Source organism: Tachysurus fulvidraco, chromosome 20, assembly GCF_022655615.1.
Source record: "Tachysurus fulvidraco isolate hzauxx_2018 chromosome 20, HZAU_PFXX_2.0, whole genome shotgun sequence".
In the NCBI taxonomy this organism is placed as follows: domain Eukaryota; kingdom Metazoa; phylum Chordata; class Actinopteri; order Siluriformes; family Bagridae; genus Tachysurus; species Tachysurus fulvidraco.
Genome location: NC_062537.1, coordinates 1,191,777 through 1,204,276, shown reverse-complemented (window position 1 = coordinate 1,204,276; position 12,500 = coordinate 1,191,777). Strand labels below are relative to the sequence as shown.

Here is a 12,500-nt window from a genome sequence, read left to right as displayed (position 1 = left end):
TGAATATTCTCAGTTTAACATCCGATTAAGCATATAAAGCATATAAATGCTCATGCTATACAACTTAGAGCTATAGCTAGATGTGTAGCTGTGTGCACCTAGCTCTAGGTTTAGAACATGTTTCAATATGCGAGTAAGCAAAGACTGGTAGGAACCATGGTACCTCCTTTACCTCATAAAGCATGAACTCCTTTTAATTTGGTGGAAAACAGATTTTTTTTCCAATCAGTTCCATGAATTACATTAATTCCTGTATATTCGGCAAGACATAAAGTCGAGTTGTACCTCACGTTAAACATTGACAATTTACAGACTGAATCATGTTACTGAACATATTTAATGTTTAGAAACATAGTACAGTGCAGCAGAAATTCAGTATTCATTGTCTTTTTTTTTTTAGTATTTTGAGCATCAATTAAATACTGAATTTTAAAAAAATGAGTAATATTATTTTTCCAATGTAAATCATGTATATCTGTCAGATCACTGCTTTACAGAGGATACAACAAAAAGCCATCAAAACTGTTATAGAGGTTTCCATCATCGTAAAGCTGATAGTTCGCCTGGAGCTTCAAATAAACCTCGTCGCCCTGCTCGAGTAACAGGTTGATAGATCTTGTCACAGACTCGTGATGTCCTTGAGGAACATCATGTGCTTGGAAATACAAATTAGCATTCTTAAAAAATTTTGCACCGATGAAGTTTTTGTTGCGAAGGCCAAAGACGGTGAAGGTGAAGTGGTAGATGCCTTTCACTGGAGCTCTGAAAACACCTGCAAATAAAAAACAAGAAATATAATACAAAGCTACAAATAATAAGAAAACATATCCAGGTACATAACTCATGCTGTCTGTGTGTTCATGAGGAAGTACCAGTGTTTGGGCTGTAGGCGTTTCCCAAATTTGTTAATACGTTCCTGAAGACCATGTTGACATCTGTGTTAAAGGGTCCAAAGTCACCTTCATATCCAGATCCTGCTGAAAACGCCACCTTTGCTCTGTCTGAGATCATAAAGTGAATCATATAATGATATGAACATATCCGCAATAACAATCCTAAGGAGTAAAGTGTATCATGTTGTGTTTTCTTCAGAAGCTGACTGCACGTGTATGTCCATAAAAACAGCACGAATCACAGAATACGTCCTAAATCCTTCAGCATTTATAAGCAGTGTCAGTAGGATCCTGAGTTATTCAGAGATTCATCAGAAAGATTGATTTGTTTACTGATTTGTTTTGAGCTACTATACGGATTTCCAGGATTGTGCAGTGTTGCTTACTTGCGTGTTCGTGTTTTATATTTCCCACATCGTACTCAGTCGAAGCCAGTTTCTGCTTTAAAGCTGGAATTTATACACACAAAGTTGAACATATTTACTTTTAATGATATGTACATTGTAAAGTATTTCTTTTTTTGCTTTTGGAGTTTTTACCTTCGTTCTCAGCCCTGATTTGTTCAATCTGGTCTTTATTCTGCTGCATGTGAACCTTCAGCTCGGCCATGGAGTCTCTCAGATGTCTCAGCTCCTTGCACACATCCTCTTTGCAGTATTTGTCATTTTTGGTCAATGTTGTCAGTTCCTCTTCACCCTGATCACCAGGAATAGCTGCGGCCTGATTCAAGAACACGAGAAGAACCGTCACGATGACCGTAGACATCATTGTTGTTGAGATTCTGCGACACGATTCGACGGCACCTATCGGTTAAAAATTAACTCAGTAACCAGGTCCCAGCATGCTTTGCAGTAGCTTGTTGGTTCTCTAGACCAAAACGCACTGCATCGGCTTGCTGATACACTTTCAATGAAATTACGATACAAACGTAACAACAATAAATGAAATAAAACATCATAACGGTACAGAAACTGAAGGCTGGGAGGAATCCCGGTGTCTGGAGAACTGTCTCTCAAACACATTTCATTTCCTCTGAGATGAAAAGACTGATGACATGGTGTAACTTTGGATGAGTAACTCTGTGGTAGTTTTATCAATAAACATCTAGACAGAGTTTGCGAAGCCCCATGAGATGCTTAAGATCCAAGGGCTAAATGATAGACCACGATGCACAGGTTAAATCCAGTTCTATTCCTTACCAGTGAGTGTACAGATTGATCTGTGTAAATTTCACTCTTTGTCCATCACTACTGAGGCGGACATCAAGGAGGCTAGGGTTGAGGCAGCTCCATGATCCATGTCACTTGCATCAGATTGAATCAAGATCCTGGATTAAATCAAGCAACAAAGACATTCCTTTACTCAATAAACCACCTGCATGGAGTGTTTTCATCGGTCCTTTCCTGAGGCATCTCAGATAGAAGACTCCCTTCTGAAGGGCACATAACTTCTGAAAATGCTTGACATCGTCTTCTGATTCACCTGGATTCCCAAACCATGATGCTGACCCACCATCAACCAGATCTTTCTCTACCATTCATCATTGAGGTGAACATCTTCTACTGTATACTGTAGGCTTTGAATCAGACTCCATGCAACCTCACACCAACCAACACAAAGTCTCAGTGCCTGTTGTGTTCAGTTCTCTAAAGCCTCTGTTATCTGACGCCTTTTTTCAGGTCATTCAGGCCCTCAATCAGGAGTAACCTAGAGCTTGGACTTTTCTGGACTTGCCTCACAACCTCAACAAGCTTTATATCGTTCATATCACTATACCAGTCATTGTAAACATATTCTATATTTTTCTATATTTTTTCCATTTATTCGTTCATCTTCTACCTCTTATCCGAACTTCACGGGTCACGGGGAGCCTGTGCCTATCTCAGGCGTCATCGGGCATTGAGGCAGGATACACCCTAGACAGAGTGTCAACCCATCACAGGGCACACACACACACTCTCATTCACTCACACAATTTTCCAGAGATGCCAATCAACCTACCATGCATGTCTTTGGACCGGGGGAGGAAACCGGAGTACCCGGAGGAAACCCCCGAGGCACGGGGAGAACATGCAAACTCCACACACACAAGGTGGAGGCGGGAATCGAACCCCCAACCCTGGAGGTGTGAGGCAAACGTGCTATCCACTAAGCCACCATGCCCCCCCCCCATTGTAAACATATTCTAGATTTTTTTCTAGATTTTTTCCATTTGCAAATTTATTTTACGTCCTCATTATTATTTTATTTTACTTTCCAGTATTGACTCTTGTTATTTGGCCCAATCTTTATTTTATAACATAAACAGCCGTAAACACGTTTCACTGCATGTGGCACCGTGTGTGATTGCGTATGTGACAAATGAATTGTCCTGAGTGAAGATTTGCTTTCCCATGATGTTGTGCACAAGCCTGACATCTTGTGATTAAAAATCAGGAGACTGCTGTGAATTTCCAAGGCTGCAGGTTAGAAATGTCACCATGCTTTCTGTAAAAATATCCATCTCTAATGCCTCCGCTGTGTAACTGTAAAGTTTACGCTCTGTGTCCTTTGTGGGTCTGTATCAAGTGTTTATGCTTTGATTGTCTTTCTCATTTTTTTTTATTTTCTTGCCTGTTCTTGCTGTTCTAGTCTTTGTTGTTTGTACGTTATATGAATGTCAGTCAGACTGCACCTTTCTAACTTTGTGTGTGTGTGTTTGTGTGTAAAATTAATATATAATTAATATAAAATTATTATATAATCCTAATATATAACATAAAACGTTGAATAATATGAAACAGTCCACCAGGTGGAGCAAAAGAGTCATATTAAATGTGGTTCATACACAAATTGTGGTCAAACTAATTCTTAACGTCTCTCTCTCTCTCTCTCTCTCTCTCTCTCTCTCTCTCTCTCTCTCTCTCTCTCTCTCTCTTACACACACACACACACACACACAATAATTAGAATACATTATACCACGTTCGAATGATCACTATTAATAATAATGCTTTATATCAAGGTTTCTTTATCTAACATTAAGCTATCATTAACAACCTAGTGTACGATAAACAAATACTAAAATAATATAAATCTATAACATTTATCGAAGGAGTCTCCAGTGTCAGGTTACTTTTTAGTCAGAGAGACAAAAGAGAAGCTGGTGAGGGAACAGAGCAGCGGTGAGAACATGAACATGAAATGCAACTAAAACTGGATAAACTGTATGTTGTGTGAAATTTAGCAAGAATAAAAACCTTGGGGGGGGGGGCACGGTGGCTTAGTGGTTAGCACGTTCACCTCACACCTCCAGCGTTGGGGGTTCGATTCCCACCTCCGCCTTGTGTGTGTGGAGTTTGCATGTTCTCCCCGTGCCTCGGGGGTTTCCTCCAGGTACTCTGGTTTCCTCCCCCGGTCCAAAGACATGCATGGTAGGTTGATTGGCATCTCTGCAAAATTGTCCGTAGTGTGTGTGTGAGTGAATGAGAGTGTGTGTGTGCCCTGTGATGGGTTGGCACTCCGTCCAGGGTGTATCCTGCCTCGATGCCCGATGACGCCTGAGATAGGCACAGGCTCCCAGTGACCCGAGAAGTTCAGATAAGCGGTAGAAGATGAATGAATGAATGAATGAATGATTGAATGAAAAACCTTCAGGATGTCAGTTAATCAGGCTTCATCACACTAGGTGCTTGTTGATTATTTCACTCTGTGAGTGATTCTAACAATATAAACTATATAAAGGAATGTAAGACAGACGTAAGAATGAAAGACAGATGTTTTGTTTTGTTTTTTAAGTAAAGAGAAAAAGAAGGACGTCCCTGAGCTTCATTTGATTATCTGTTTCTGTGCGTTGTTGGTACTTTTCACACAACCCCTTACCACTCTCCCTCTCTTGTGCTCACTCTGTCCATCTCTCTCTCTATCTCTCTCTCTCTTTGCGCTGCTTGTCTGTCTGCCTCTTCATGCCCTTTTTCACACACAGATACACATCCAGTGCTGGGGCAAAGGCTTCCTAATTTCAGCTGAAATAAGGGAATAAGGGAGGGCAGGCAAGAGAGAGAGAGAGAGAGAGAGAGAGAGAGAGAGAGAGAGAGAGAGAGAGAGAGAGAGAGAGTGCGCAAGGCAGAGGATGCGGATCGATATCTCTTGCTGCTTCAGCATGTAAAGGAGTGAGCGGATCAAAACAAACCAGGAGAAGAAAGACGAGTAGGAGGAGAAGAGGAGGAACAGAGGACAGATTCAGTCTCTTTGAGCAATGGATGCTGCTTCTCTTGCTCCCTATGACCAGAGCACACATGAGACGAGTTCGTTCTTCCGCTCTCATCATGTGAGATCCCTGGTTCTCTCATTCTCTGGAATGGATGTTCAGATCTGTGGCACGAGGAAGAGGATGTGTCTCTCCATGCTCAATGCAGGTATGTTCTAAAAAGACGTCAGATTTGCACTGAGCTGGTGCAAAGTTTCAGTCTTTGGCTGTCATATCGCATATACATCACGTGATGGTATTAAAGCAGTGCAGCAAATTTAGATTGAGGAAGCAGAAAGAGCCCGAGGCTGGGTGGACTTTTTGTTGGAGTTTTATTATTTCTAAGATTTTCTGAGACGACAGGCTTGACTTGACATGTACACGCATGACAACACACAGCAGTGCCCATGGGGACAGGGCTGCTTTATGCAGAGCTATTGGATGCAGGATGGGGTGGAGGAAGGGAAGGAAGAAGAAGGGATGAGGATGAGGATGAAGATGAAGATGAGAAAGAGTGGTTGCTTGAGTTATTGCACAAAGTGAGTAAATGTGAAGAGGCTTTACTGTATAATGTCCCACTGCAGCTATGAGGTGTGATGTATGTCTCAAGAGCATCTCAACCCCCCCCCCCTCCCTCCCTCGCTCCCTCCATCCCAACACCAGGTAGCAGTTCTTTTATCCTTAAAGAAAAACTCCTGCTGTGAGTTATGCGTCAGTACATTTCTCAAGCATCGGTGATTTTTGCTGCGGTTCTCTGATTCCTTTCTGTTTTGTCAGGGTTTAATGAAGTCGTTAGCATTAATGCATAAATTATCCACCTGCTTAAGCCGAGCTAAATTAAGGAAAGGACAGAAGGCAGTCGGGCACAGTGCCAACACCAGACACACACACACACACACACAATTTACCTGTCATGCTTGTAAACACACTCATCAATCCAGATCACTATACTTGAGCTACAAACCTCATGACATTTAGTCACAGATTGTTTCACAACTTTCACTAGCCGTGCATTTCTCTCATCGGTCACCTTTACAGGAACTTTGTGAAATCAATGGACCGAGTGATGTTCAGGTCACAGCTTCCAAAACAAGGTGGTGAAGTTGCAGTCAAAGCACATTTCACTTGTTTTATGAAGGAATATTACTGGAAAGTGTGTATGGGTCATTTCACACACCAGGTGTGTATTTGTTCATGTAAACAGTGTATGTCCTGTTGGTCCTTATGGTCCAAATTTATTCATTCACTCACTCATTCTCAACCGCTTACTGAACTTCTCGGGTCACGGGCATCTCAGGCGTCATCGGGCATCGAGGCAGGATACACCCTGGACGGAGTGCCAACCCATCACAGGGCACACACACACTCTCATTCACTCACACACTATGGATAATTTTCCAGAGATGCCAATCAACCTACCATGCATGTCTTTGGACCGGGGGAGGAAACCGGAGTACCCGGAGGAAACCCACACACACAAGGCGGAAGCGGGAATAGACCCCCCAACCCTGGAGGTGTGAGGCGAACTTGCTAACCAATAAGCCACCGTGTCCCCCAGGTCCAAATTTATACCATAAAATTTAGTTTTTAATAAAGTAGATTAACAAAGTACCAAGACTGTCCCCATTCTTAGGCTTTTATTCACTACACTTGTTTAGACTGTAATTGTTATTTGTATATTCATGTGTGTTTTAGAGTCGCTCGGCATATTTACCGAGTTCAGCATCGATTGATTTACAGTGATTTGATTTTCAAGCTATGCTATGGTGATTTTTTCTCCACAAAGCAAGCTCACTGATCAGTATTCATAGAGCTCCATGCATCAAAAGCCAAGCTGTTCATTCACACACCGGACAAATGTGTTTCCCGAAAACAAGCACACTCATCAGAATCACTTGGCACATTCACCTAGGCCAGTATAAACTGATACAGGCTCATCTGATTATTACGCTCAGGCGATTTTTCATTCTGCAAAGTGAGCTTGCTGATCAGTATTCACACAAATGCTTATCTGCAGTACCAAGCCAAGCTGTTCATTCGTGCGTAAGGGAACAAGGGCACAAAAGAAGTGCCCTTGTCACTTTATTTGCCCTTGAGCGAAACGGAGTTAGATGTCGACTCTCATTGTAACTTTGTCCTTTTTCCTCAGATGTTTCACCCCGGCCGAATGGCATGATTTGTGCTCTGGAGTCCTGCTGAGCCGGTTGTTGTGGTGATGGGAAGACGGGCGGCTGATCTGGCCACTCCCGTGCCAGTGTCTGAAGTGCCAGCTTTGGTGGGAGTTCGCGATTGGAGGACGGCCAACGGAGAGGCAGGACTTACCTGTTCTCACCATTGTAACGTCGGGGTACAAACATCGCCAGCCATACGGAGCTGCCAAGAGAGCCGCCCTGTCGTCAGGTCAGAAAAGAGGATGACCATGCCGCCCAATGGGCACATCCCGGGAGAAGTGGAGGACAGGAAAGGACAAAAAAGGAGTGCTTTCTTTAAACACCGGAGCCTTGAGAATAAGGTAAAAAAGGGTGTGACCTTCCAAGGTGTGGGCGATGAGGATGATGATGATGATGATGCATGTAAAGGCAATAAAGCTGTAACGCACTGTGACACTCAGACAATCCAAACCAACTCACATCGGTCCAATGGACGCGTTAAAGGAAAGAAGGAATTCCGCCTCACCAACGGCAGTGTAGTCGACTCAGAGATGTTGGGCGGGATCAGCAGCGACATCAGTGAAGGGCAATCGTCGACTCTACGGCTCAAACCTACAGCGCACTCTGGGAAGAGGAAAGTTCCTCCGTGTTCGCCTCCTCACAGATTCCCACTGAGGATTTGCAGCAAATGTGGCGGGAGGCAGAATCCAGTGGCTGCGGTTCTTTTTACCAGCACCAGGGACACAAATTCGCCCTGTTCTGCTGGCTCAGAGAGTCTAAGGTCTAGTCCCGCAGCTCGTCCGGTCTCAGGAAAAGAAACAGGAGCTTCACTTTCTTCTCCAAACACTGAAACTAAGAAATACAGACTTATGCAAATGAACAGAGGGCCTGTGGTGACGTGGCCTCTTTCTAACCCAAATAGCAACCAGCTATTATCATCCACAAAGGAGGAAGAAGCGTTAAAACTTTCGAAACATCAATCAAGCTGGAGATACGCTGGACTTGGCCTTCCAAACATACACAGGGACACTCCGTTCAGTCACACGTCAGCTACATATACAGACACAGTTGCCAGGAGTGCAATTCAGGAGACAGGCATGCACACACACTCAGACCTCTGCTCTCATAAGCCACCATCACCGTCACACACACTCATGCTCCAGGAACCAAGACCCTCCTCGCTCACACCATACTCACAACATAATTCTAGCCTTAAAACAGACTCCCCAAAAGACACAGACGCCACACCAAAGATAAAATCATACACACACAGCAATATCCTGACACACACCTCACACATTGCTCTGTCAAATCATGCAAACATCCATCCGAAGGCTTTAACATCTGACCATTCTCCTGTAATCGCTAAGAATCAAAGCTTAGGACAGAGCGCCAAACATTTCAGCACTTCAAACCCTAGCAGAGACACCCAAGTCTCGAATGGTTTAGAGACCGTGCAAAACACACACTCGAGGCCTTCAAGCTGCTTGCATGAGAATCCACATCCGCGAATCCATTCCAGCATGCATCCTAAACCGACCGCAGACAGCACCAAATATCAATCTACGCAAACACACTCTCTGACCACTGACACATCGTCAGCGATATCGCTCTGCACAGCCTTGTACTCCAAACCTTCCATACCGCTTCACTGCTCTCTTCCACATCCAGATGCCAAACCATGTTGCATATTAAAGAACCAACAAGTGAACTCTTCACACACTTCAGACACGAACGTCCATACCAGCACTTCACTTAAACCATGTCCTGCCACAACACTGAGTCGTTTAACCAAGTCCAACACAGTTACAATCACTCAAGCGGTCATGGAAATGCATTCGTACGGTACCCGCGAGCCTAAACCAGACACACAAAGTCGATTTCTTGCACAATCAGAGGCTCACGTTAAGTCTGTGCCAGAGAAACCGGAGGACAAAGTTTGTAAATCATCAGCACCAACTTTGGGCTCTGTTAAATCTCCTTGTAAGTTAGCAACCGAGACTGTGACAGCTACAAAAATAGGTTGTGAATTTGTTGCAGAGACAGAAGGTGGGAGCCACTTGCAAGCTAAATGTGAACTCCTTTCAACTTCAAAATCACAAACAGTAACACACCAGCAAGCCACGGCTCATCCTCCTGCCAGTCCTGCGTCCCACAGAACACCTCATGAACCCGACCCCTTGGGTTCACTCTCATGCCGACTTCCAACAAATTTTCATCCACACCCTCTGCATCCGGCAATTAAATTACTAATCGAGGTCGGTGAAAACAAAAGGACAAATATAGATTCAAATTCGAATCGATTTCTACTTTCTTCCTCTATGCCTTCAGACCAGATCCAGAACACACCGCTACATCAAGAGTTAGAGACTGCATCACAGACGAACATTGTTTTACCCGTTCGTGGACCTGTTACGAATGGTGGCTATGCGCTCACACACTACCACCCTCCCTCTTTGGTTCTGCTGTCACGCAGTTCCCCCAAGAGCAGCAGGAATCCAGACCTTCACAAGAGGCTGGAGAAGGTAGAGGCTAGTCTGCAGGCCAAACAGGAGCGAGTCACGACCCTGCTCAACATCATCCAAGACCTGGAGATGAGCCACGCACTCAGCAAAGGGTGAGAGAAAAAGATTTATATGGAGTCCGAGTGAACGAGTAAAGGTGATTGAACACAGTATTAAGAATCGCTAGTCAAGTCATTTTTTTCTGCAATGTAGCGCTCTATATGATAAAGTTCAGCATTTTTAACTGTCTCCTGAGAGCAATTATAGAAAAGATTCAAAGTCTGAAAAACGCAGCGTTCTTTGATTCATTTTTCTCCGGTCCATTTCCTGTTGCTCATCTCTGCAGACGCAGATGTTTCAGAACTGGCCAGGATTTAAGTGATTGCTCCACCTGCCAGGAGACGGCATGCATCATTTACAGGTGAGTGAGAGCTCAAAAGCTGACACAGTTTCCCCGAGGGCAAGCGTTTGGCACTCGGCCCTGTGAGTCCACATAAATTTATGATACAACAGTAAAATATGCTCGCCCACTCCGCTCTTTATACCATCAGGGGTCCTGTGCTGTGCTTTTTACAAAGCATACAGCATTTCGAGTAGTTATTATGAAAACCGAGTTATTATGCAACCTGATGTTGTTATTCAATTCCTGGTGATGCCATCTGTTAAGCATATTGTTGTTGAAAAAAAATAGACCAGATCTTACCATGTGTAGAACAGAAAATGTGAATAGGATTTAGGAAATTTCACTTTTTAAGCTATTGATGAGAATTATAATTGTGTTTAGCTTTTACGCAGCAAGCTGAAGTTAAGGCCATGTTCACACTGCAGGTAAAAGTGGCCCAGATCTGATTTATTTTTTTTTTTGAGGTCAAGTGACCAGGTCAGACTTCTTCAGGAGTAGTGTGAACACTCAAATCTAGCCCAGATCTGATTTTTTTCAAATCAGATTTAGACCACTTCCATATGTGGTCCTGAATCAGACCTAAATCTGATTTTTTTCCAATGCGGCCACAGCTTGAACTACCGAGGCGGATTTGATGCGACTTTTATGTCGATCTACATCGACGTTCGTCACAATTATGCGCCGGCGAGTAACAAACTTGACTACGCCTACAAAATCTGGAACAATGATGGAGCAAGTCAGTGGAGGTAGACTGAGGTCTTAGACCTAATGAGTATATGGGGAGATACTTCAATTCGGGCAAAACTATTAATGGTACGGTTGCCGATACACAAACATTTTGAAAAAAAAGCGAAAACGCTTACTTCCTCCGTAACCTCGCCAACTTTTTAGCGCGATGGCGTGCCGCGTGTGACGTCATCGTTATTGTTCATTTGCGCATGCGGGTCGGGTCGAAACAGCAAACGGTTCACACTGGTATCTGATATAGGCCACATTTTAAAAGTTAATGTGAACAGCCAAAACAAAAAATTCAGATCTGAGCAAAATATCCGAATTGAGCATTAAGACTTGCGGTGTGAACGTGGCAAAAATCTTGTAAACAAGCTATGGGTAGCATGGCTTTTGTGACAAAAGGGGATTTAGATGGAGCTAATTCCTACCTGTTTCCAGAGTTTTGTCTGTTGCTTAGTAACTAGCTCTGGGTTAGCCGCTAACATAACGCTATCTGTTACTGTTAACACACAGTTTATAAAGAAACTGACCATGCTGGAAAATGTGTTAACTGCATACTGACTAGTCACTGACTAGTATTGATCTGACTCTCAGGTGTGAAAGTAAAGTTCTCGGTTAAAGTATTTTGAGTTTTGATATTCAGCTACCTTCTGGGTGTGGCAGAGTGGCAGAATTTAGCCTCTGCTTTCTTTTCCACCCAAAAAGATCAGTGCATCTCTGTCCACGTCTCCCACCTCATCTTTATTCTCTGCTCAAACAGATCTGGTTCCAAAGCTTCAAATTTCAGGCTAGTACAACCACCTACACCATCATTCTATACAACCCGTAGATCGATAACCATCTGAGCTGCCATAGATCAGATCAGCTATGTCATATTGCATTTTGACACTTTTGGTCAAAAGTTTACTCTAATCATTAATCACCACATAATCCAATGTCCCTGTGTGAATGAAATTCATCAACATTCTCTCTATTCTCTTTCCCTCTGTCAGTGTGGAATATGACTTCCGACAGCAGGAGCGGCGCTTCAGGGATGTCTTAGAGCCTCTGGACTCCCCAGTGAGAGAGATCTGGGAGGGGGTTAACATGGACATGCTCTCCTTTTTCACCTTGCTAAAACAGAACCACGCGCCATCTCAGACCAGCAATCACTTCGAGCCAGGAAGCAAGTGTAAATTGAAGAAAAAGAAACTCTGCAGGAAGATTTTAAGCTGGCTACCTCGAAAGGTCCATAGGAAGTAGATCGGACCTGTCAGGGTTCTTCACCTTTATTTTTAAAATTCGATTAAACAGACTCCATTCTGCTGTGAGACAGATTAACAGAAGCATCGTATTCCGTCGACGTGAATAAGTCTGGTAGATCCAGAAAGACCGTGAGATTTGTGAACAGGAACCTCTGAAGTAAAACCGTACAAGGTGACGGATCTTCCATGCCAACTCCGTTCTCATCCTTTACTACCTACATCGAGTAGTGACATGATGCTTCTGAAGACCATTCATGCTTGTTTATTAACTTAAAAGGTAGATAAATATTAATAGATCAGTTTCTTTGGGATTGGTTTCAGGGTGGACTGGGATCAGATATGGAGA

The 12,500-nt window shown here is 43.4% G+C and overlaps 2 protein-coding genes across 2 annotated transcripts in view; one reads left to right on the top strand and one right to left on the bottom strand.

Annotated features, from left to right (window-relative positions):
- Nucleotides 1-318: 318 nt before the first annotated feature.
- Nucleotides 319-1,692, bottom strand: cbln17 (cerebellin 17). The gene is made up of 4 exons (XM_027158458.2): nucleotides 1,433-1,692; nucleotides 1,280-1,342; nucleotides 873-1,001; nucleotides 319-772 (listed from the first exon to the last, which is right to left on the bottom strand). Exons 1-4 carry the CDS (start codon nucleotides 1,659-1,661, stop codon nucleotides 492-494), a joined length of 702 nt encoding a protein of 233 aa, XP_027014259.2. The 5' UTR covers nucleotides 1,662-1,692; the 3' UTR covers nucleotides 319-491.
- Nucleotides 1,693-4,832: 3,140 nt separating this feature from the next.
- LOC113650256 (mucin-6) overlaps nucleotides 4,833-12,500 on the top strand; it is an 8,568-nt gene continuing 900 nt past the window's right edge. The window contains exons 1-4 of the mRNA XM_027158463.2: nucleotides 4,833-5,290; nucleotides 7,271-9,888; nucleotides 10,122-10,196; nucleotides 11,903-12,500. The exon at nucleotides 11,903-12,500 is cut by the window's right edge and continues 900 nt beyond it. Coding sequence (XP_027014264.2) covers nucleotides 7,337-9,888; nucleotides 10,122-10,196; nucleotides 11,903-12,152 — 2,877 coding nt within the window. The 5' untranslated portion in view covers nucleotides 4,833-5,290; nucleotides 7,271-7,336 and the 3' untranslated portion in view covers nucleotides 12,153-12,500. The remainder of the gene's footprint in view (nucleotides 5,291-7,270; nucleotides 9,889-10,121; nucleotides 10,197-11,902) is intronic.